At 36.1% G+C, this 26,686-nt stretch overlaps 1 protein-coding gene across 3 annotated transcripts in view; it reads left to right on the top strand.

Moving 5' to 3' along the window:
• SMC5 (structural maintenance of chromosomes 5) overlaps positions 1–26,686 on the top strand; it is a 335,782-nt gene that overhangs the window by 260,442 nt on the left and 48,654 nt on the right. For 2 of the 3 annotated variants that reach the window (XM_089437282.1, XM_089437281.1), the window contains 6 exons: positions 11,427–11,499; positions 15,520–15,623; positions 15,910–16,026; positions 16,165–16,242; positions 16,382–16,481; positions 16,575–16,629. In XM_089437282.1, the coding sequence (XP_089293408.1) occupies positions 11,427–11,499; positions 15,520–15,623; positions 15,910–16,026; positions 16,165–16,242; positions 16,382–16,481; positions 16,575–16,629 (527 nt within the window). Of the gene's footprint in view, positions 1–11,426; positions 11,500–15,519; positions 15,624–15,909; positions 16,027–16,164; positions 16,243–16,381; positions 16,482–16,574; positions 16,630–26,686 lie in introns of those variants that run through there. The other variant, XM_089437283.1, reaches the window with a different exon arrangement.

The raw sequence follows: 26,686 nt of genomic DNA, 5'->3' as shown, positions 1-26,686 counted from the left end.
ACAAAAGGGAAACATATGCCGGATAAGGATCTTTAAGATCCTCAAGATTCTCTGATGGAATCTTCACTAGAAGATTCACTGATCCAGGGATGAAGCAAGTGTTTCAATAGAAACTCCAACTTGTGGAGTTCATGGATGATGATATGATGACGTAAGAGCAGTTCAAGGGGTTGAAGATCTTTCAATCAAGGAAGCTGCTGAAAGAAGCCTGGATAACCTAAAGGTAAAATGAGGTATGTATGCTTGTATTTAATTTTTATATTGACAGGTCATATGGTTGCAGGTAATATGGATCATTACTTCTATCTTAAGAAGCATGATCAAGGGAAAAGGATCTCCTCCTCTGAAAGGATACAGGAAGGCATAAGTCACACTAGATGAAATCAACATAATATGTCCTTATATGAAGTATGAAGTGGTTGACTACAATTACAAAACTTTGATTAGAAACCCTTGGGAATGGAATGTGTGAGGAAGGAAGAGATCAAGAGATATGCAACCATGATGGAGGCAATCAACATCCAAAAGATCTAGAAGAGTTGACTAGGAAATCTCCCAGAAAGATATGAAGACTCTAATGAAAGTCTGAAAAAGATGGAGACCCTCGACAATGGATATCTTTGGAAAGATGTGTGAACATGTATGCATGACGCTGATACCTATAGGAAGATGTCATGATAAAAAACCATCTCGAAAGGTGCGATTTGATTTAATGTTATGATTTCTTGAGTAATATTTGGATGAGTTCATGTAGGGCTACTGGAACAAGAATTGAAAGTACAAGTACAACTAGCATTCATATGGTGGATGGAAACTCCTGAAAGAAACATGATGAGGAAGAAGTAGCCATATGAAGAGGGTTCCAGATATGAAGATGGCCAATTTCCATGAAGAAGGGAATGACATGACGAACCAAGAAGGAAAGTGATCAATGGCTGAAGCCCCACATAGAAGAAGCTCAATTGGATTTCATGACATCAAGGAAAGAAGTTGATCAAGCAACTAAAGGACCCACGAAGAAGAAGTTGTTGATGAAAAGACAAGTCCCTGATTAAGAGGGAGCTTGGATTGGGTCACCCCTGATTAAAAAGGAGTGACAATTGTGTTTTTCTATTTCATGTGTCATGCACTAGACCAGGACTAACAACCGCAAGTCTTAGTGAAGGCCATGAAGAGAAATATAGACACATGATGGATGTATCTTCCCTACTTGAGAGGGAGAGATAGACACAACATTCTTATCTTCACTTGGAAGAAAGAATGGAGGATTGGGTATTCATCTGGGATTCGATGCTTTTTGAGGATGTGTAGGGCATCAAAGATAAGAGTAGGCGAGAGGACTCATATTCTTTGAGGGCCGGTAACCCAAGATAAGAATAGTCCTAGAAGGTCATACTCAGTGAACACCCGGGTGGGTCTCTATAGTCATTGGTCTCGCTAGCATTTTAGCTCATGGTCTTGTGGAGAGATGGAGCTGTTAGTCAAGGCCTTGCACTGTGACAATGCTGATTAATATGATGCTATATAGATGGGTTACCAATCCGACTCTTCTTATTAGATCTCTTCAAAGTGATTGAGTATGGCCTAGTGTCATTATGAATACCTCCCTAGTTAAGAGGGAGTGTTGTAGATAGTGTAACTAGGTTCGGTCTTCATAATATCTTGTAATTATGTAAAGAAGAAACAAAGAAGAATAAAATGTATTTATTGTAATTCCTTGCTTCATGGGTTTCATGAGCAAGATGTTTATTCTTAGGTCAAAAACTTCTTCTTGATGTCTTTAGGTTTTATCATGTTACACTTGTCAATATAATGCTCTCCTAGATCAAGCACAGTCATCCATAAAACAACCTCAAAATATGCTTAACGAAATGACATGTCGGCTCCAACATATATATATATATATATATATATATATATATATATATATATATATATATATATATATATATATATATATTTGACATGTCGGTTCATCAATGAAGACATGTCGGCTCAAATAAATAGACATGACAATTCAACAATAAATGTCGGCTTAAATGTGTAGCCTAATAACTATATAAAGGAGTGTACCCCTCGCTGTCTAGTTAGAGAAGATCTCACATTTTCCTCTGTGATTTTCGGGTGTAATTACAGGAAGTGATCTCGGGTACTATTGCAGGAAGAGCCTCATACCTGTTCCACAGTATCTCAGTTCGGATGAAGGGTCTGTTTGATGGGCATATACTGAATTGCAATTTCGGGTGTCTCCATAACACATAATTCACGTGTCATCTCAGGAAGTTCGGACAATGATTTCAGGTGTCACCACAGTGCAGATTTCAGGTGTCACCACAATGCAGATTTCAGGTATTATCTCAAGAGGAGCTCGATGATGATCACAGTTTATGCTTCAATGAAGGTCATGATTAGTGATGCAATCATGATGGATAAAGGATGACCTTGTCTTGATCTAGGAGAGGCTATGGGTCAAATGTAATTGTTAAGGTCAGTATACTCATCTAGTGAAGAATCTATAAGAAGAGAGTTGCGGGTTTTCCCCTCAAGAGGAGGGGTTTTAGCCTTGGCTTGTAGCTTAATTATTGTGTCACTGTCTTATTGATTTGATTGCTATTTTGATGTATTCAACATAAACACTAATAAGGAACAAAGATAATGTAAGAAGAATTACAAAAGTAGTAGTCAAGTAAAGAGAATTGTAATAACATATGCCCTTCCTAAATTCTCAATAATAATCAGTTATGTATCAGATATCGTCTCTCCTAGATCTTGAAGTTGATTCCTTATTTGTGATGCTTTAGTAGGACGTATAGATATCCCTTCATCCTTTGACGCTTTCAAATCGTATAGTTCAGATCTTAGTGATACGACTTGTCCTGTTGAGCTTTCAGAGAATAAATCTGCTAGCTTATCATATATCTCTTTTGATGTCTCCAACCCTTCTACATATGGGATGAGAGAATCCTTGATGGATTCTATGAGAATCCTTTGAGCCCTTAAATCCTTTTTCCTATATTTAGATAATGCTTGCTCTTCAGATGGTTTGGAGATTTTTGCTTTGACATGATTAATAATTTCATTTTCTTTGAGGACTAGGCCTATCCTCCTTTACCATGCAAGGAAGTTTGATGGCCCAACAACCTTGTTAATCTCCTTGCAAAATAAAGTCATTTGACTAGAATTAGATATAGAAGTATAAACACTTACTTGTCAAGTGAAGATGAACTCCTCAACTTGATGCCTTTGTTGATGATGATTGAGGATGACTTCTTGATGATGCCTTGATGCTTATTGGGTGATCTTGTTCAAGGATGTTTGAGATAAGGATTCTCTTTCAAGATGAAATCCTTTACTTTAATGAGAGGAAGAATTGCCTTGATATCTTTAATGATAGTGACAACTCCTTTCTTCTTATACCCTTGAATTTGAAAACTTCAAGATGCTTTAAAGTCCTTCGTTGTCCTTTGATGAATGATAGAGCGAGGATCCAAAGAAGTTTTTAAGTGTAGATGCCCTCTTGCATGTACTAGGGTTTTGACTTCAAAATGCCTTGGAGATGAGAGGATCTTCTTGATTCTTTGAAGCCCTTGATATCCTTCTAAAACCTTGAGTGTCCTTTGTTGAATTGCCTTCCTTGACTTGTCACCTTAGCTCTGATACCATGGTGAGAAATCTAGGGCAGAGATATTAGATAATTTCTCTTATAATGATAACTGCTTATGAGGATTTTTTATTTTTCTTAATTAGATTCGTCTTGTACTTGATTATTATTATGTGTTCTTCTTCATCAAATAGCTACCAAACCATAAAGAACAATGAGACAAAGGACACAAGGTGTAGGCGATCAACCAAGGCCAAAACCTCTCCAACATGAGAGGAAAACCCACAAGAATTCTTCTTCTTATAGAATCTTCATTTGACTAATTCCAAGACCTAGACCCTTGACCAATAACCCCTCCAAGACCAAGTCAATGCTTCCTCTTAGAATATATTCTCCTTCCAGCAACTGCAACTGCCCAGTACCTGCAATTTCCCAGAAACTGCAACTTCGGCTTGCCCAGAAACTGCAACTTCGGCTTGCCCAAAAACTGCAATTTCGACTTGCCCAGAGACTGCAACTTCAACTACAATCAAAAACTGCAACTTCAATTTGCCCAGAGACTGCAACTTCTCTTCTTTGCTTGGGTATATTCTTTCTCCTGGAGAATTCGACTTTCAGAACAACTCTTCTTGGTGATCTAACTTTACTTCTGCAACTCGTCTTTGTTGCAATTATATGTGCCCTAGTTTCTTTGCTCGTGTGGAGAGGTAGCCCAAAACCAAACACAAAACTTCAACTTCTTCTCCTTCCTTCGACCTCCTCTTCTTCGCACTACTTTTCGTCCTTATGATTGAACTTGTGTGAGTGAGTGTTCTCCAAATGAGATCGAGGTCTTCTTTATACAGGCTTCACATAGGGTCAAATTTCTCCTTTTAGGCCGACTAGAAGTTTCCTTAGGCCGACTTAATGCTTGCATGAATGACATGGCCTTGGAGAGTCTTTTGACTCTAATTTGACTCCAATAATTTTCTTACAATATGTAACATGCCCAAATGGGTCATTCATACATGGTAATGACTCAATGACTTTATAACAAACCTAGAAGCACTCAATGGGTGCTTTGACCTATAAAAATAAATTCTCTTGGGCATGAAACCGATGCCTCAAGACTCACAATAATAAATTTATTTTTCTCTTTTCATTAAATACATAAAGTCATGATTACATCTGTCATTATGAAGACCGAACCTAGTTACATATTTTAGCACATTGAAGAACACACCATTTTCTGCAAGTAAAGTATTCAGAAAAGTGACCTATGGGTATGTTGCTGAAATGTAAGATCATTCCAATTTCAAAGAGAAAATTAAGATGTATGTGAAATAACTATTGCAACAATGTGAGCAAATCAGATTATAGTAAAAAACAGAGATAATGTTTAGCAGACTTGCTTGTGCATATATCATTTTGACAATGCCGTAAGTGTTTACCATCTCACATTCCTGAAGAAAGAGTGTATTGAGAGCTCAATCACCATAAGTAAATTGTAAAACAGTGAGAGGAAATTGATTCTTTAATCGATCTTTAAAGATAGATGCACAAGAGAATATGGCATGTTGCACGATTTTCAAACATAGTGTGTTTGTGCATTATGCAAGTTCATATGAAAGTTTGGTTATTACTCATAAAAACATTGAGGAGTGAGTGCTAATATGATGCCATGATTACAAGAGCTCAAACCAACATTCAAGGAGACCATTTTTTGTAAATAAAGTATTCAGACGAGTGCCATATTGATATTTAGCCTAATGTAAGATCATTCCACTTTCAAAGAGAAACATTAAGATGCATGTGAAGTATGTTGAAAATGTAGCTTGTAAAGGTTTTCTGGTCTTTTCCTTAGCTAGTGAAGACCTTGATTTGTCTTTCTCTTAATATGAGTGCGAGCTCATGAGTTAGACTTTAGTTAGAATTGGTTTATTTTCAGTTTACTAGAATGATCATCAAGATGGCATGCGTAGAGTTGGAGCTTCAGTTAAGTGTAGTCTTCATCAATTTGACTACAGAACGAGGTGGCAGTTACAAGTTCTGTTACAGTGAGTTAGTCTTCAGTCTTGATTGAAGGAAGAACGAGGGAAGACTCCAAGTGTTGATTGGAGAGAGAAAGAGTATTATTCTTAGTTAACTCACTATCAGGACTTGACTTCTGAAATTGAATTGAGCCTTCCTTGCATGGTCGAATTGGTTGTAGGAAGAGGAGGACAAAGGCACATAATTGACACAAGGTTTGTGTGGTCATCTTTGATTGTGGAGAGCACAAAATTGAGAGCTTATGTCCTAAGAAATAGGAGATCACAAGTGTACAAGGATTTAGGAGATTGTGTGTGTGCACAAATTTGAGGAGCAAGTGTGCATGAGTTTAGGAGCTAAATTGCGCTAAAGTATAGGAGCCACAAGTGTACTAGGAAATAGGAGAAGTGCACAAGGAAATAGGGGCTCCAGTGCGCAATGAAGTAGGCGCTGGGATCATGCAAGAGGCAAGGCAAGTCAAGGCTTCAGCCGGGGAACAATTGTGTGCTCTTGGGCCGAGATCAAGCAGTGATCAAGGTAGGGCGAGATCAATTGTATTAGCTGAGATTACTGAGAAGCATAACTCTTTCTTAAAGACAAATTGCTTTGTAATATATCCAATTGCTCAAGAACAATCAATAAAATACCACAACAAAGATAGTGGGTTTCCCTTTTGGATTTCCTGGTTAAACAAGCATGTCAATTTTTGTGATGTGTTTTTTATCTCTAGTGTTTTATTCTGCTGCTTATAAATTGTTAAGAAACTCTGTATCTTGGTTAGAGTAAATTTGGTTTTAGTTTTTAGTTGCCTTGTTTTCAGTTATTCATTTAATTAGTTGCAGGGATTCATGGAAAATTAACAAAATAACTATTGCAACAATGCGAGCAGTTCAGATTATAGTAAAAACCAGAGATAATGTTTAGCAGACTTGCATGTGCATCAATCGTTCCATACTTAAGATATAGATCTACCTTCAAACATCACCCAGAAACAGATATATACTAGAACGCTGTAGTTAAAACATGAGTTAAGGGCAAGAAATGATGGAACATTTGGATTTTATTTAAGCTTCAGATTCACATCTAATATAGTGTTGATTGTTGGTACGAGTTAGTTTATCTGCGAAGAAATTAGGTGCAATTAGTATCCGAAACTTGTTCATGAAAATCAAACCAAAAGGGCTAAAGTTTGACCTACCATTGGGGCTTCTTTCCCTGTAAAGGCTTGCTTGCCAAGTGTGCAGAAGTTTCCTCCCACTTAGAGTTGAGAGGAAAGCATCAACCTAAGATGAAAGACTAGCGACTCTTAAAGGGGGTTAATTCTCATTGAGGTAAATAACTTAAGCAAGGGCTTCTCCAGACAGTCATGAACTAGTGAGACAAATTTTGAAGTGATATTCCTCTTAAACACAACCATAAATTAATTTAAATAACCTAGAAATGCCAAATGATAAAAAACAATCTTACGCTTTGCATGTCTCCACCATTTGCAATGTCCTTTAATGCTTCAAGGCACCAATAACCATTAATCTCCTTTAGAAAAATTGAAACAATTGTACAAAGGAAAGAGAAAATACTAGAGGCACAACGATAAACAGACTTCTTCTTTATTCTTCAATGAGTAAAAATGAGTTAGAGCAACCTCTTTTATAAGATAAGAGGTGCCTCATGTTGATTTTTCAAGTGCAGTAGGATACATGCACTAATTTCTGAAAGTGGTAATTACTTCCAATGAGGTAGAGATTATCTTAACCATTAAGCAAATATACTTCAGAAATTCAACCCTAACATGCAGTAGGACAATAGACTCATAGAGCACAATGAGACAATGATAACACAAGATTTACCATGGGAAAACACACTTGGGGGAAACCCTAGGAACCTTTTTCCTTAGAGAAATTATTCAATTCAACAGAGATACATCGAATTCTTCAAGTCAAACATAAAGTAAAACTGGCTAACAACACAACCCTAGTCACATTTGGTTAAATTTCCCTCTTGCCCACAGATGGATTAATTATCTTCAAAACCCATAGAAAGTTTCTAAGGAAAATTGTCTTAATTAGATTTAATTAGCCAGTTTAATTATTTTCCTAAGTCTAACTTAGGAAAAGTGGTTAATTAATTGGGATTAATTGAGACAAATCAATTTTTCTCTAATGACTTCTAGAAAAGTGATTTAATGAAGTCAAGATGATCTTAACCATTGATTGTGAATAAATCGTGGCCGTTGATTGCTCAACAAGATATTATAAGAGGATTTCGATGTGGCTTTTGGAAACACACAATGATTTGTAGTGATAGCGTGGGAGACACTAGCTGCGGGGTTTCAACATGAAACATTGAGGAGAGAATTTCCGGAGAAATTCTTCACATAGATTCTAGTTTTCCAAGAGGAGGCTGAATTATTTCTGCAGAGAGAGGCCACATTAGGCAATGCGAGTTACTAGAGCTACAACTCGATTTCCAGTTGTCGGAGACAATTACCGGAGGAAATGTGAGTGGCTTTAGCTAGTTGCTAGAGGTAGAGAAATTCATAGGATTAATTTTCCTGAGGTAGTGCAAGCTTCAAGAAGATCCATTGTGCATTTCTAGTGCGCAATGCAAGTTCATAGAAGGAGTGTAAGTTGCTTAGTAGAGACCGAGTTGGTTTGTAGAGGAAGAAAGTGGATTTTCCAGTTAGATTTGGCTAGTAGAATTGAAGAAAAAATATTTCCGAAGCTTTTCCAGTAAGAGGCAAGCAGTTTATGTAATCCTTGTTTTATTGAAGAATAATAAAACCCTCGTCTGCAAAATTGGTTTTCCCCACACTGGGGTTTTTCCAGGGACAATTTGTCCAAAAATATCATTGTTAATTATTTTGTGTGTGCGATATTTTCTCAGTTCCTATGATTTAATTTTGGTGAAGCTGCAGTAGTGTTTTATTCGGTATTTTCCTTATATAATTCATAGAAGACAAATAATCTATTAAGGTAGGTGAATAATAAGCAGATTAACTACAACAGTCAAAAAATTTCACATTGTACAATGCAACAATTTTGTACCATTCAAATGTTCATATCGTTTGTATTATTGAAGATGATAGTTCTGAGAATTGAGAAAGATGAGAAGACATTATGAGACAAAAAAAGAAACAGAGAAGATATCAAGTCTTTACATCAATAAGGCTTGAGGATAAAGCTTTTCTAAAGGGGACGACAATGTTATGAACATAAATATGTAAAATAATGTTAATATATAAAAATTAATAATAATAAATATTCATTATGAAGGGACATGTCCCAAAGGACATGACTCTTTATGGAAGGGCACTCCCGCCTAGCTATATAAACAAGGACCTCGTTACATTACAACCATATATCATTCATTCATACACTTTATACATTATTGCTCCTATAAATGGATTAATTAACTGATGAGCCAGGTTTGGATATCACAAATATAAATCCCAAAGAGGGTTGGCAAGAGGGGGAACCCCTGTTTTACTCTGATGGTACTCTAGATGAGGTTAGAAAGGCCATGTGCCATCTTGAGGTGTCCTAGAGCTAACTCATATAGTCTCATGATGGCTGCTAATAGGGTCTCGGATATGTCGACGTCTCAGAGCTTGCTTGCCCATTGGCCCTGAAATGGTGGCTTTATAGCATCTCAGAAAGACGCTGTTGTAAGATTGTGGCATTGAGCTTGGAGAATGTATGGTCCACCATGATATTCCGGTAGTTGTTTGCTTTGGAAAATCATAAAGGCATAAACATTTTCTCATTTAGATAATTACTTGTGATTTCTTTATTATCTTACTATCTTCTTTTAGGTCTTCATTTGTCTTTATGTCATCAAACAATTATCAAAATGTGAACATGAAGATCAAAGACACAAGATGTAGGCTCATAGCTAGGGAAAACTCAGTCAAACACTTCTTCATTAATAGAACCAAGTCAAATGAGACAACCAAGTCCTTTTGACTAAGACCAAGATCTCCCTCCATCCATCCAGTCAACCTCTCATGAAATCAAACTTCTAAGGTCAATACTATTATGCTCCTTAGAAACAAGTCAACAAGGTCTTCCTCAACTCTGCAATTTTGTTGCTTCATTATAGACTTGGCCTTGCAACTTCACTACTTCAATATAGACTGTAACTTCGTTGCTCTATCTTAGACTAGACCTCAAAACTTTGCTACTCCATCTTGGCCCTGTAGTGGCTCTGCAATACTTCGGCTTTGTGGTAGAAAGATAATTATTTCAGCTCTCATTCGTCAGATAAGTATCTCCTTTCCTTCGGTATGGCTTTCCAGTAGAAAGATAATTATTTCAGCTCTCATTCGTCAGATAAGTATCTCCTTTCCTTTGGTATGGCCTTCCTTCTCTTGTAGATTTCCTTGCATCCCTTCTTCTCACTAGGTAATTTCAAATTAGTGTCTTTCTTGTTGTTCTCCAAACTGGGTCAAAATACACAGGTATAAATAGTAGTTCATGACTGCTCTTATTAGGCCGACATGAGGATCTTTGTAGGCCGACTTGATGGTGGAGGAGATTTACATAAAAAATAATTTTTATCCTTTGATACACAATGCCCAATAAGGGTCTAGACTATAATGACTTCATGACTCAACCCTAGAAGCCTTCAATGGAGGCTTTAATCTAGAAATAAAATAATCAAAGCATGAAACCCATGCTAATAAATAATTTTTCTTTCATAATAAATTTTTCTTTTACTTTCTTTTGACAATTACATTACATCATGACTCAAATATAATTATGAAGACCGATACTAGTTACATTTCTCAATAGTTTGGATTAGTGATGCTCCCTAATTTGTGGACTGGATGAATAATATGTTTGGTTCATGAGAGGGGAAGCATGAATGTAGCACATGATTAAATAAATTGGTGATATGGGAATCAAGGGACTAGACGCAGTGCTTGAGGAATTCGACATGAAGCCCTTTCTCATTAGTTTCTTTGTTGGATCAAATTACAATGACACCTTATCAACATGCTATTCAGCCCTTTGGGGATTTTAGTTATTTGTCCTTCTTATGTCGGACATTTTTTCAGTAGATAAACTTTGTTCATTTCACCGTATTACTCCACTCTACTAAGTTTGACTTTTCTTCTTTTAATGTGACCTCTATTCACTTTTCAAGTTTCTTCAATCCGCTATCATGGCACTGCCATTTTCTTATTTTTTCTAACACTGTTAATGGTAAAATGCACAAAATTGAAATTTGAACATCATTGTCTGTAGTTTGTATGACAATAAAATCCCGAGCTTTCAAACAAGCCTCCTACATTATTTTTAAGACTCAATGACCTACTCTTTGAAAGGGTATTTTGCAAAAGGAACTAGGAAGTGTAGACCAAAGATATTCCTAATCTCTGCCTAACCCTTGGCTAATATCCTATCTGTGTTCTTGAGCCACGTGATTCTCTTTGACACATTATTACTCTTGAGAAAATTGAAGTATTGTTCACAAACCCTAGAAGGTGTTTAACATTGTTAATGTTATAATTCACATTTACTAATATTACAATGTAGAAATTCCATTAATAGATTTATGATTGCTATTTGTTTAGTGACTCTACCGCACATGATCAACAATATGGTATAATCGCTAGAATGAAGTTTTAGTTTAGTTCTTTGAAGGAAGGTTGTTTGGTGTACAATGCTAGAGAAGAACATGATTTCTTGATGATATGTTGTTTTTTATTTTTCCTTGTAGCATGGATTCTTGGGAAGTCTGCAGTTGTAAAGGTTAAAGTATTTTCTTCATGTTTCATTTTGGTATCCTTTTCTAATGCAATATCTTTTGTTAGGTAAGGGATATGGAAAGGGAACTAAAAGATCCTGAAAGACGTGGTGTCATAGTTCAACAAGAATTTGACCGTTGTAAGTTGGATCATCTCTTTGTATTTTTTTCTCATTTTATTAGTCAATGAATCTAGTTTTATTGATTTCCTTTTGCTCCTAGTTTTAATGGAACCTATGTGTCATAATACTTAAATTCAATTAATAAGTTAGGTAAACCATTATTTTGGCTCGTCTTGTAGTTTTTCATCGGGAGTGTCTCAATATTATCTATCGTAATGAATTGTGGTGCATATTGTAATTTATTTTAGTGAATTGTGATGGTTTCTTGTTTTGTAAGACAAAATTATTGTGCATTGATTTCCATGATTCTATGGGTGCCAATGAAGAGATTTCTTAGGTCTTGCCCCTCAATTATGTTCTCATCTGCATGAGGTCCTATTAGGAAAACAAGAGTTGTAAATATTGTCAAACGCTTTGGTCCAACCTAACTATTCCCAATGTTATCATTTTGCTTTTTCTTTGAGATGGCCTTATTACATTGTGGAACTAGTGCTTAGGTTGTTAATTAGCAATTGGTATTGGTTTCCAAATGAGGAGCTATTACTTGTATTTATGAAAATTTGTCTTATATTTACAAAATTATTTATGAACACTTAAGCAATATATATATATATATATATATATATATATATATATATATATATATATATATATATATATATATATATATCGTGGGCATTAGAACCTCTTTTGTAATGCAACTAATTCTTAGATAAAAGCAAAGTAGTCTATGGTATGGAAATCTTGGGCATCTTTGATCAATGGAATGCCCTTAGCTAACAACTCATCTTGCCACAAATAATATAAAGTAGACAATGAACTAACCTCTTGATCAAAACTAGACATACACTATATCTTTCATGGAATGCGTAATGCAGAAACTTGAAAGCACCCTAGACAAGTCATGACGTGCTAGAGAGCACCAATCTCCAAAAATGCAGTGAGTGAATGAACTTGACCTATGCACTGAATTGAATATTGATCCTTTATATATCTCTACCAAAGTTTAGGAAACATATACTCCCAAGAAATGTGCACCATAGTCTTTGAGCAATGACAAATAGGACAAAAGACATTAAAAATTCCACTCTTGGCCAATTGAGCCTCAGATGGGATCACTTGATAGAACATTAATCGAGCAAAAACCTTCAACCTATAGGAAAGTTGCATTAACCAAGCACTTGTGTGAAATTTCCACGATTGCAATAAATTGGAATTTAATCATTTATCTACTGGAGATTATTTGTCTTTTGAATTTTTAATTCAACAAATAATGATGAAATCACTATTGCAATCTTCACAAATAAAAACACCATGGAAATTAAATTTTTGGAATGAGAAACATGCACGCACACATACAAATATGACACCGTTATTTTTGGACAACTTCCCTTGGAAAAACCCCGAAGGGAAAACTAGTGCAACAAATGATGGTTTTATTATTGTTCAACAATTTGAGAAATACTACAACTGCTTGCCTTTCATTGGCAAAGCACCAACAAATACTGATCTCCACTAGCAAAATATACTGAACACTCACTGTCTCCCTCTGCAACTGATCTGGTCCTCTCCCAACAAACTCACACCTTGGCTACTTGCACGACTTGCCTGAAATGCGCTCTGTGTGCCTCCCGAAATTCGTACAGCCATTGAGAACCCTTCCCAACAAGTCGTCCTACCTCCTTGACTGCTCTAGGTCTACTCACTCTGCCTCTGGGTGATATATTTGACTTTGACACAATGAATCAAGCTCCTCTACCACTCGCACTGTGTAACTGGGTATTCACACTGGCTGAATTGGTCTCCTCTGTAGATAATTCGACGTCCCTTTTCATGCCTCTTTGACATTGAAATCTCTGGGAACCTCCTTCAGAATCCTGCTCCTAAATCTCTGTTGAACCCTTGCTGCTGACTCTCTCCCTAGCTTCAATTGCACTCTTCTTGAATCGCTGCAACTGGGTAGTCGAACCAGGGTTTCACGGGAGCAACTCCCCCCCTCGAACCCACTCTCGGAGCGCGCTCCCGAAATCGCTCCCTATTTTTTTTGCTCCCTAGCCTGTTTTGCAATTTTTTTTTGCAAAAACATTCCAAATGCAATTTTTTTTCAAAGAAATAATAATTTTGAGTGGGGCAACCTAAAGATCAAGCCTATGGCCCTAGTATTGATATGCGATTCTCCTTGATCTTCATTTTCATCCTTTTACTTAAATTTTTAACATTACCATGAAATGACTAAGGATGTTTGAGAGTGGTTCCAATCTCATTGGATTTCATATGGAGAAAGTAGAATTTTAAATCTCTTTCAAAATCTAGCATACTTATCAGTTTTTCAGGATTTCAGGATTGGGGGGATTGCAATGTTTCCATTGGATTCTGTCATGTATTAGGTTATGGAACTCCTATTTAATCAAGAGCACCAATCCCTCTATGTACCTTGATGTTAGTGACATTGGTTGCCAAACTCCTCTATCATGACCCTACTAAAAATGTACCCACCGCTTGAACAAAATCTTGACTTGACATGCTATGTTTTTTCTATCTTATGTTAATGCTTAGAGGGTGATATTAATGACAAAGATCCCTATACAGATCTAGAGGTAATGACTAAGATACCTCTGGATATTAATGCTTAGAGGGTGATATTAATGACAAAGATCCTGCTTTTCCAACAAGACTTAGAAATGTCTACTTGTGGCGGCAAGAGGCCCAAGCAATAAGCAATAAATAATAGATTTACTTGTCTTATCTAGTTTCTAGTAGTTTTTATTACTATTGACTCTTTCATATTTATTATGATATTTTTTATAAACAATATATGACAATTTAAGTTTGAAGTTGGCAATTATAACTCATTGGTAATGAATTATGAATATTATCCTTCGTGAAAGTTGAAAGTTGTTTCATTTCATGTTAGAATTTTTATATAATTTTGGTGATCAATGATGATAAATATTATGTATTGAATTTTGAAACTGTGAAACTTTAAGATTGATGAATCATGAGACTCGATATGTTGTATGTTACTAACTTGTGGACGTGGTTGATGAAGATTATAACTAATTGATCATTCTACTAGGGATAGAAAATTAACACATTTTTACTGGCCAGAGGTTTTTTGGTTTCACTTAGTGCCTTGGTTGATATTTGATGACATGGACCATGATGTGTTAAATGCTTTGATGATGTTTTACTTGGTACACTTACTTATCATGAAGAGAAGCCATTAGGCTTGTTGGTCTATCTTTCACATGGGTTAGTGGTGGATAATACATAATGAAACCCCTACCCTCTTGATTTAATACCCTAGCACCTTTGGGTGTGTTTGGAATTGTATTGGAGTCTTCATTTGGTTGCTTTTATGATGGTGTAGAGTGCTGGGTGTCTTCCATTTAATAGTACTTGTTTTCATATCGTTGAGGTTTGAAAACACCCTAGGTTTCATGCATGATTTTCGCATGTAGATGGGTGGCTTTTGATGTGAAGCATGGTTTCATCATCATGTAGAGCACTTCCCTTCTTTGGCTCACATGTGGAGACAAATACACCCTTGTCATACACTTGATGCATCTTTTGCTTAGGCTTGTCACCATTCTTGATGATTTGTTTGATCACTTGGATGACTTGGCATATGGTTGATGGTAACACTCCCTTAGACAAACCGCCATGAAACACCCATAGTCTGTGAAAATGTTGAATGATTAATCCACAAGGAGGTTTGCTTGTGACTCTCACCAATTTGTAAGCAACTGGTCACAAAGCGCAAGACAACCATAAGATCCTCATCAAGCAGACTCTTTTTAACCATAAAATCTGTTTGATCAATATACATCTTCTGGGATCCAGCAATAAAAAGCAAATTCCTTTGCAAATATTCTTCATTTTGGAAAAGCCTAATGCACTTGGACATTTCACTATGAGCTTTATTGAAATTTGAGTGTGAGAGGCATTGCAATAATGCTGTTTATAGATTAATGGTCTGGTTACACCAATGGTACTGATATTTCTTTTTTTTTTATTGTTCAATGGGTTACATAATAGGTAAAGATGAGGTGGAGCATTGCAGAAGGCAGCTTCAAATGGCCAAGGATGCTGCAGAATCTATTGCCAGGCTCAATCCTGAATTGCAACGGGCGTTTCTTGAGGTACTCAATTTTATCATCATTTGTATGATCAAAATCATGGTTCATTGTTGATCGATATATTATTTCTTTTTGAAACAAGTTTTTTGACTTTGGATAACATTTTGTGGCATTTCTTGGGGTACTTGTTAGAATCCTTATGTTAAAATCGTTGTTAATCCTTTTGGGACATGAATATATATTGTTGAGAAATAAGTGCTATTTTCTGAGGAGATCATTTCTTGAGTTAGAATCCTAGAAAGCTTCGATATTTCTTCCTCTTTGATTGCATTATTTCCGTTGTATACAGATGCCTGATACAGTTGAAGAACTTGAAGGTGCAATCCAAGATTGTACGGCACAGGCAAATGCTGTTCTTTTTCTTAATCACAATGTTCTTGAAGAATATGAGCGCCGATGTGAACAGGTATTCTGGCTTACATATTGTTTGGAGTTTAGAGAATTGTTGGTGTATTCTCAGACTACGACTCTTCTAATTTGTCTTAGTATTTTAGGTCATAGACTTTTATTTCGCCTGCCTGATTTCATGAATGCCATTGTGAAGATCCACAACCTGCACTTAAAATTGGAGGAAGACAGAGCAGTGCTGAATAGGAATTTGGCAGAAATAAATAGTCTTAAGGTGAATAACAAATGGAGTGATATATTTCTACAGCCATTTTTTTTTATTGTTAATGCATGCCTCATTAATGCTATGAAAATATTGAAATTCAATTGTTTTATTATATGACCAAGTTCTAATATCAAGGTAATATTGAAAGGAATCCTGGCTTCCCACATTGAGGAGTCTGGTGACCAGAATTAATGAAACTTTCAGCCACAACTTTCAAGAGATGGCTGTTGCTGGAGAAGTAACACTAGGTATATTCTGGATATTTGTTTAAATTCTTCGCTAATTTCAATAGATGCTTCCAAATGGTATATTTGATGCTGCTAAATGTGTTTTTTTGTCAGATGAACATGACATGGATTTTGACAAGTATGGTATTCTAATAAAAGTTAAGTTCAGGTAATGCCTTCTATTGATACAGTATATTAACATAGTATTTGGGGAAGGTGGAATTTCTTTGATATTTTTTTTGTTTTTTAATATCTAAATAGTTTACTGCATGAACAACTTGTTTTCTTAAAATATAATAGGCTAAGAGCGTAGTTATCCAAGGGCGATGGTTATATGTTATCAGTTGGCAGGGTGTAGCAGTCCACAATTACAACTAGTTTTTGAAATTTAAATATTCCATGCAATGAGATCTTTATGAAATAAAAAATAGACACACGAAGTCAATTCTATTATCACTAATCTATTTAAGCCTTTAGTACAAACCTAAGAGATATTTAACTCCGTGTTTGCGTACAGTGATAATGCAACGTGAAATAATACTAGGCAAACAAATTGATTGTATCAAATTTCTTGTGTTTTCATTTAGAGAGACACATTTTCAAACACTTTCGCTGTTCAAATTTTTTGTGTTTTCATCTAGAGATACACATTTTCAAACACTTTTGCTGTTTTAAATCATTACATTTTAAGGTTTTCTGCAATATTGTAGAAATTGCAATGTGTCAGAAGCAATGTTACATTTATCGTTTATCGACAATTTATCACCGGGGGTTCAAAATTTTAACTATCAACAATATCGGGGAAAATGTTGGGAAACTTTAAAAAATACAAAAGTAATCATTTGTTTTTCAAATTTTTAACTTCTAAAACAACATCAACATACAAACACATTGCTACATAAATATGAAAATAAAATTGATATATAAGATGTCAAGTGATATAGATACATCGGATATTGATATTAAAATATGATATTTGTCCTGAGTCACAAGATCTGATAGAATGATACAAAATCATATTAAAACAAAAATAAATATATCTCATGAGATGAATCATAGCAATGAAAACAACAACTTTCTCCTTGTTTGCTTGATGGAAAATGGTCAATTTATCCTCAACAATGTTATCAACAGTGTTGCGAAAATCGTTATTGGGAGTAAATCGGCGATGGGAAAAAATCAGAAAAAATCATAAAAAATCGGCAAAATAAAAAAAAAAATAAAAAAATCAAGATTTTTTCCAAAAAAATCAAGATTAACTCCCGATTTTTTCAAAATGAAAAAAATCACTGAATTAATCGCGCGACATTATTGGGAAAATGAAAAATCGCGATTTTCGCAACACTGATTATCAGAGCTAGACCAAAAGATTGGTTGACCAAAAAATACATAAAATATTCAAATTTTGAAAAGAAAATATAGTTCATGTGCATCCATATGAATCCAAATTATTATACGATGTTGTTTTTCCATGATATTGGAGTCTAGGTTAGAGTCTTACAATCATTGACTGTAACCGCCTCCTCCCACATTTACCCAATTTCACCAGCCCACCAGGGTAAACATGAGACAAAGAGTTACTATGACATGACCCAACCTTCAAGCTCCAATTATGGAAGTGGGGTCCACAAACTGACAACTCTCAACATGACAACGCCTCCAACCACATGCACAACACTGCCTCCATGCGGTTATAGCCCAAAATCTCTAGTTCAGAGGGTGTGGTCTTAAGATCTGAGCCACTTTTCCAAGCCAACCTCTACACCACTGTCTAGAACTGCCGACAACTTCTCAGAGTGATAAATGACATAATGACAACTTTTCATACAAAACTTGAACAAGAACTGGCCTAGGACATGTTTAGTCCATAACAAACATTTCGTCAAACACATGGAAAACATGTTAACTATAGGTAATGGATGCATATTTGATCATATTTGTTTGAGATTCATTTGAAAATCACCAAGAAGGCTCTATGCCCTCTCCATATAGCTGCAATAACACTTATGAGTCCATACAGTCATAAACCATTTACTAACTTATCAAAGCATGGACAAGAACCATAACTAACACATATTACAAAACACATATAACCAGAATATTAACCATGACAGAACAACCATCAAAGCTACATAATAACAAGTACAAGTACTCATGAATCACAATAGAGAAATAACTCTTATTAACATATGCAAAAGCCAACCACGTCAAGGACTTCCACATACCACTCAACCATAGATTGAGTAAATCAAAATTTTCTTTCAGCCAATCACCCCCGTGACATATTCCAAGTATGAATGTGGGATCTCATGGTTTAATTCAAGACATAAACAACTAAGGGAATCCAGAGGTTAAACCACCTCCACCCTCAAACTACCGCGATCTCGCCAAAACCAATCAAGAGATCACAAAACCAAAACAAGCTTGGATGCCTTCGAATTCCTTCACCATCCCTTGAGGAATTTTCTTGTCTCCACCCACTTGTCGAGGGATTCCGAGAGAAAACTATCTCCACCCCAACCCTTGGGAATTTTCTTGAGACCACCTAATCCAGAGCCAAAATCTTTCGACAATCCAAAGCTCAACCAGAAATAAATCCTATCACACCATGGCTATCTAGGAAATGGTAAGGCAAGGTTGAAACCACTGTCAAACTCGAGAAAACCCATGCCAATGATAGCAAATGAACCAAATAGACAAATGCATGTACCATTCATTCACACCTCAGCTATGAAATAACACATGCAACTTGTTACATGCAAAATCCTCCTGTTGAAGTTGGTGATGCAACCTTCTCCATGCTTTCCTTTGCTTGTTCTTTTCCTTCCTTTCCTTGTTGCTTTCTCCTTTTAGTTCTCTTCTTTCTCTCTCTAAAACTAATTCCAAAGCTGAACTGACAAAAAGCTATGAAATGATCCTCATAAGCCTTTTTGTATTGAGGCCTTTATATTTTCATTTTCCTTAATTTTCCTTCTAATTTCCTTAGCATGCAAATCTATGTCTCTTCACCTTCTTTTTCTCCTATTTTCCCTTATTTTCATAAATAAATTCCAATTAATGCTTCTTTGCCTTTGCCAATTTCTTTAGCCATTAATAAACCGAAAGTGATGCCCACTATAGTGCTTTGTGTTGAAGAATGTAACTAGGTTCGATTTTCATAAATTGTACTTGAGTCAAAATGTAATATATTTTTCAAAAGAAAAGCAAAAATAATTTTTATTATTATTGAATTGACTTGTTAAAGCATGGGTTTCATGCTTGGGTCAATTGTCATAGGTCAAGCCTCCATTGTAGGCTTTAGGATTGTTTATTTGAGTCAAAGTCATTTTGTTGATTGGTCAAAGACTCCTCCATCAAAGTCTCCTTTCTATCGGCTTCAAATAGATCATCATCAAGTCGGCTACATTTAAATGAACTCAAGTCGGCCTCAACATATATGGAGACACAACCCTTCAATGAAGTCATGTCGACTTATTTACTATGGGAAACAACTATATATACAAGCCTAAGGTTTTCGCATCAATCCAACCACAGAAGCTCGGGTTAATTATAGAGATAATCTCGCTAAGACAGGTTTAAAAATCACAGTGGACATTTTGGTGCTACCACAGTTTTGGGCTATTATAGTGACCATAGTTTCGGGCTATCACAATGATGAAGTCTCACCACCGTGCCATAGTCTCGGTAAATCTCAGTAAAGGATTTTAGTGCCATTACAATCTCAATGTTATCACACGTCTCAGTGTAGTTACAATGATGAAGATCTCGATACTTCTACAGTGATGAAATCGTGATGAGGTCTCAGTGCATTATAGTGATGAGGTCTCGGTGCAACTACAGTGATGAGATCTCAATGTAATTACAGTGATAAGATCTCGGTGCAATTAACAGTAATAAGGTTTTGATGCTAACACAATGACAAGTATTTAATGCAAACACAGTGAAAGGAAGTCACTACTCAAAAGAAAAATCAAGGATGACTTGATGGAGGGAGTCTCTAGTCTAGGTTGTCTCATCTTGAATCTACTGAAGGAAGAATTTTGACCAGGTTTTCCCCTATGTGGAGTTTTCCTTGGCTGCGTGCCTACATCTTATGTCCTCTTCTATTTGTTGCTTGGCATTAGTCTTGATGATAAGAAAAGATAAATCGTAAGAACTAATAATAATAACGAAAACATCACAAGATAATGTCATAATAAGAGAAATCATTTAACTGCCACACTTTGGATTTCTCAACATGGTATCATAGCTAAGGTCATGATCAAAGGTAGTTTGAAGACCACTTATACATCTTTGAAGTATTCTCAGTGAAAGGTTCTGTTTGCATTTGTATTAAAGATCAAGAAGGCCTTCGCCCAAATGCAAATCTCAGTATACAGTTCAGATATGACAGTGAAGGAGTAAGATAATTCAGATCATTTCAGAATGGGTTCGTAGAAGGAAGGCTACAAGTTCAAGGATATAACTCCGCTCTACAGGACAGTAACATAAGTCACAAGCAACAAGTAAAGTTCAGATCTGCATCAGAGTAAAGAACTTGTGAAAGAAGCAAGTGCAGATTACAAGTGTAAGTTCGATACATAATCTTAGAAGGCAATTCGGATGTCATAGTGAGAAGATTTCGATTTGCTAAAGTGAGACAAGCTTAGATCAATTTCAGAAATGATCTGATGAAGCATTTTCAGTGTGAAGTTCGGTGTTAATCATTGTCATAGTCATAAAGGAGATTTTAGGCTCAACGAATTGTTTATAGTTGAAGCACTAAGTGCTGAAGCAATGATAAGGTCAAAACAGTAAATAAGTACATTCAACTCATTGAAGAAAGGGAACTCGATACAGCTACCTGTGGAGACTTACAAACAATCTGAGGTATCTATGATTGTAAGAAGGACTAAGAACTGAATAAGAAAATACAAATCTTGTACGAGCTCTAGTACAAGGTACCAGCTCTAGGAAATCAAGTAAGAATTGTCACAAGTCTAATGAAATCAAAGGTGTGCAAACTTAAGGTACGTATGTTCATAAGCCTTTAAATTTTCAAAGTATCTAATCTTAAATGGTTCGTATGATCCTTGTTTGTAGCTAGACTAGGATAAAGATTGTAATCCCTAGATAACATACATCCTTATCTTCTAGGGTTTACATGTAATCTAGGATGTCAAACAAAATTCCTAATGTTGATTGAAAGAATGAATAACTTGATCTTCGATATCATAGGATTCCATCCTCCATGATTATGTAGAAGATCTAACTTGAGAAATTAAACCATGTTCTTGGTATCACATGTTTTTCTTGTAAGTACGTACTACAGGTATAAAAGATGATGACTTAATACCTATGTTGCACGGGTTTGCGAACCCGGGGGTGGGGTTCTTGAACCCGTCTCGGGTTCTCGCCCCTAAGTACTGGATTCTGGTACAGGTGCTTCTAAGAAGAACCCATAAGAACCGGGTTCTTCTATGAAGAACCGGGTTGTCCATTAAAAAAATTTAGTTTCTTTTGTCTTGACAAGTACGAAGAACCCTGATGATGGGTACTTGGAACCCATAAATTGGGTTCTTTGGGGTTCATTTTAGTTTTTATTTTTAAATTTTTAATTAATTTAGTGGGCTTCCCCTAATATTCTAGGTAGCTAGTTCTTCATCTTGCGAGAGGAATTGGAGTACTTATGCCTTTATCCATTCTATAAAGAGAAATAGGTTGGGCTCAAAGAAGGCAAAGAACTTAGTGTACATTCATAACACACTTCGTCTCATATCTCGAAAAGACCTTGGGTACAAGGAGGGTCCTTTCAAGAGATGGGGCCAATACACAAATGATGCTATGTGTGTGGACGGGGAGATACAACCAGATGGCCTTATTGAGCTACCTCTAGTTGCTATGGATGAGTAGGAGCCTCAAGGTGAGAGTGATTCCTACCTGGAGGGCATGCTAATTGAAAATTTGAGTGATGTTGATGACATGGCTTGAGGAAGCCATTGTTCACTATTAGCTATTTTTATTTAGTATTTTAAAATTTCCTAGTATGACAATGGACATATATCATGATTCTTATTAATATGTAAACTCCAATTTGCACTTGATATCAAACTAGAAATTTTGAAATTTCAATGTGAATGTTGAATGTTCAATGATGTGCATGTTTAAATCTTTAAAGTTTAAATCATAAATATTTTAGTTTTCTTGTTTAAAGTTGAAAAGTATACAAATTCATATATATTATAATTTATAAAATATAACATTTATATATTATATATAAATTATCATATACCCTCGAAGAACCCATGCACTATGTTTAAAAAATTGACGACCCCGAACCCATGTTCCCTGGCAACATAGCTTAATACAAAGAGAACACTTCAAGGAATTCTTACAAGGTTTGCCAAGGAACATCTCCAGGTATGTCTTAGACTATACACCTTACAATATTCTCTTAAAAGTATGTTCATCTTATTTTTAAAGTTTGCATTACATTACTAACATCGTTATGTCTAGTAGTCTTGAATCGTAAAGATTCTTGTTTAGGGTGATTCATCATTTGATAAATCTACCCTCCTTAAGGTATGTTTATGATAATGTATGAAACCCTAACTTGCTTAGGGTTATCGGGAAATGCTATTTGAAGTTTTAATGATGATGTCATGTTTGGGGTTTTGGTTTGATCATGAAAACCCTAACTTGTTAGGGTTGAATGATGTCTGAAATCCCAAACCTTTGATGGTTTTGGTAATGTAGGGTTTGCTTTGTTATGTTATGAAACCCTAGATCATTAGGGTTTGGTTGGGTCTATGAGCAAAACCCTTGTTATGTAAGGTCCTGAGAATGAAACCCTAGGTATATGTCCATTGGTTGAATCCCTAACCTGGTCTAGGTCGGCATATGTCTAATGTATTGTCTGACATATGATGTGCTTATGCTTGATAATGAATTCCTAGATATGTGTGCTTGACCTAATTATTAATGATCATAAGTCCTAGGGTTTGGAAACAAGCCCTAGTCAAAGTTTGATATTCTAGGATTACGCTGTTTGGGAAATTTAGGGTTTTGCAACTAAACCCTAGTAGTAGTTAATTTCTCTAGTATGTGTGATATGACAATCTTGAATCTATATAGTGATTGCTGAGATTGTGTAAATGATAAATCTAGGGTGTACATCAAACCCTAGTAGAAGCTAGTTATGCTAAGCTGTGATTGGTTTTGATTGTTGGAGCTAATGTATAAAATCTAGGACATGTATGAAATCCTATTGAGGACTCTGACTTATGAATTTTGATAGTTGTTAGACACATTACTTGTTTGAATTATTTTTAGGGATTGCTATATGAAAGAACTAACTATTGAATCCTTAGATGAGTTTAATAATTTGAGCTGTTGATATGATTTAGAAACATAGTCTCTTACTGATTATGTTTGTAAAGTCTAATACTAACGTTATTATAAGATTTTGATATGGCTAACTTCATGCTTCTATTGTTTTGGTTGTACTTGCTATCTAAGTTGTGCAGGTACATCATCTTCAAGATGGTGAAGATGATCGTAAGTAAAGTTGATGTGATAAGCATGATATATGAATGACTTTGAAAAGAAAGATGGAAGCCATGAAAGATTCTCTTGATCTCCCTAGATTAAAAGGGAGCCTGAATAGAAGAAATCTCTCTAGTTGAGAGGGAGGGCATAACATAGTTTTAATTGGAGAATACATTTTGAAGGACATGTTGTTGCATGTGAAGTAGGAAACGAGAGTGTTTGATTGAGGAATCTTCTGTCAAATATTCAGTTGATAGTCCTACTGAGATAAATTGAGAAGCAACATCAAGTTGTCTGGAAGACCCCAAAGGTTTGTATTTGGTTATGTACTTTTGAAAGTGTACTATTGATTGGGGTTGTGTTTGTACATGTGAATCTCTCGAAGTTTTGATAGCACGCTGGTTATCGATCAATTTGATTGGGAGAGATTTGTTGTCCTTGATCTGCTGGATCAACGAGTGTTGAGGCTTTGTGAGTGAAGCATTGCCTGGGAGGACATCTCGCCGACTCTTTGTGTTGATGTCTAGTTCCGAAGTAGGAAAGGTGGCGTTGGTCATTGAGCTCTAACTCACACTTGGATCCTTGGGTTGATGGTTAGTAAGCCTGATGGTACCTAGAGAGACTGAAAGCTTGAGTCCATCTTAGTCCCACCCGGATAGATTTCCTTGATCAGGAATCTAGTCTGTGGCATTGCGGTGCCTAAATTGTTGAGAGACCTTGGATAGATTTCCCTAGTCAAGAATCTAGTCCATGGCATTGTGGTGCCTAAACTTCTTCGTAGATGATGTGTTTTGAGATCTTCCATGTACCTCTTTGATTATATGTAAATATGAATACCTCCCTAGTTAAGAGGGAGTGTTGAAGAATGTAACTAGGTTCAGTCTTCATAAATTGTACTTGAGTCAAAATGTAATATATTTGTCAAAAGAAAAGCAAAAAGAATTTTTATTATTATTGAATTGACTTGTTAAAGCAGCGGTTTCATGCTTGGGTCAATTGTCATAGGTCAAGCCTCCATTGTAGGATTTAGGATTGTTTATTTGAGTCAAAGTCATTCTGTTGATTGGTCAAAGACTCCTCCTTCAAGTCTCATTTTTGTTGGGTTCAAATAGATCATAATCAAGTCGACTACATTTAAATGAACTCAAGTCAGCTTCAACATATTTGGAGACACAACCGTTCAACGAAGTCATGTTGGCTTATTTACTATGGGAAACAACTATATATACAAGCCTAAGGTTTTTGAATCAATCCAACCACAGAAGCTCGGGTTAATCACAAAGATAATCTCGCTAAGACATGTTCGGAAATTACGGTGGACAGTTTCAGTGCTATCGCAGTTTCGGGCTATTACAGTGACCACAGTTTCAGGCTATCACAGTGATGAAGACTCACCACAGTGCCACAGTCTCAGTGAAATTTCAGTAAAGAATTTCGATGCCATTACAGTGTCAATGTTATCATAGGTCTCGGTGTAGTTACAGTGATGAGGATCTCTATACTTTTACAGTGCTAAAATTGTGATGAGGTCTCGGTGCATTATAGCGATGAGGTCTCGGTGCAACTATAGTGATGAGATCACAATGTAATTACAGTGATAAGATTTCGGTGCAATTAACAGTGATAAGGTTTTGATGCTAACACAGTGACAAGTATTCAATGCAAACACAATGAAAGGAAGTCACTACTCAGAAGAACAATCAAGGATGACTTGATGGAGGGAGTCTCTAGTCTAGGTTGTAAGGGTCTTGGTCGTCTCATCTTGAATCTACTGAAGGAAGAATTTTGACCGGGTTTCCCCTAGAGTGGGGTTTTGCCCTGGCTGCGTGCCTACATCTTGTGTCCTCTTCTATTTGTTGCTTGGCATTAGTCTTGATGATAAGAAAAGATAAATCGAAAGAACTAATAATAATAATGAAAACATCACAAGATAATGTCATAATAAGAGAAATCATTTAACTGCCACACTTTGGATTTCTCAACACTTTGCCTAACATTCGGCTTGGAATACGTGTTGCATGACCTTGGTCTTATTTTGCATTTATTACATGAACTTTAACCCGAGGTTGTTACACTAACGCTACCAATCCAAGTATCACAACAAACTACTTTGCACAACGAAACAATATACAATAGTAAATCTACTAGTGCACAAAATATAGACAACTTTTTACAATTTTCAACAACGCAACTTGGTTATATTAACAAACTGATATTATAACTATCTAGGGCGTACCAGGGATAATGGCCCTCATACATCCACTAGTACAAGATTACAAGAACAAGATACACCGATGGTCTAGCTGATGTTGTGCACAATCACAACTTCTTTGTCGTACCTTGAACAAAACTGCGGATCCTCCGCTCCCGTTCTGCAACATTGCCTCTATCAATGGTCTTGGTCCTTTAGGTCACTGAATTTGGCTCTCCAAGTTGCCCTCTAGCTAATCATAAGTCCACCTACAACCAACACATAGGGTCTTCACGCTCACTAGCTGCTCCTTAGTCCTTCAAGGACACAACACTTTCAGACTTCTTACCCACTGTTGCTCCTCAACTACTTAGGGACTTCTTCTCATTATTTCCTTCTTGCGCTGCTCCAATGAAGGAAAACTAAGGGCGGGAGGGCTGCCACCTATCACTATTAAAATTCCTTCTCTAACAATGAACTTGGGCTGATGTACTTTGCTCCCTTGACC

The sequence above is a fragment of the Pinus tabuliformis genome, chromosome 5_2 (genome assembly GCF_031772625.1).
Source record: "Pinus tabuliformis cultivar Carrire ecotype Pingquan chromosome 5_2, CPIR1, whole genome shotgun sequence".
In the NCBI taxonomy this organism is placed as follows: domain Eukaryota; kingdom Viridiplantae; phylum Streptophyta; class Pinopsida; order Pinales; family Pinaceae; genus Pinus; species Pinus tabuliformis.
Note: the sequence above shows the minus strand (reverse complement) of the source record. Positions and strands in the feature narration are given on the sequence as shown.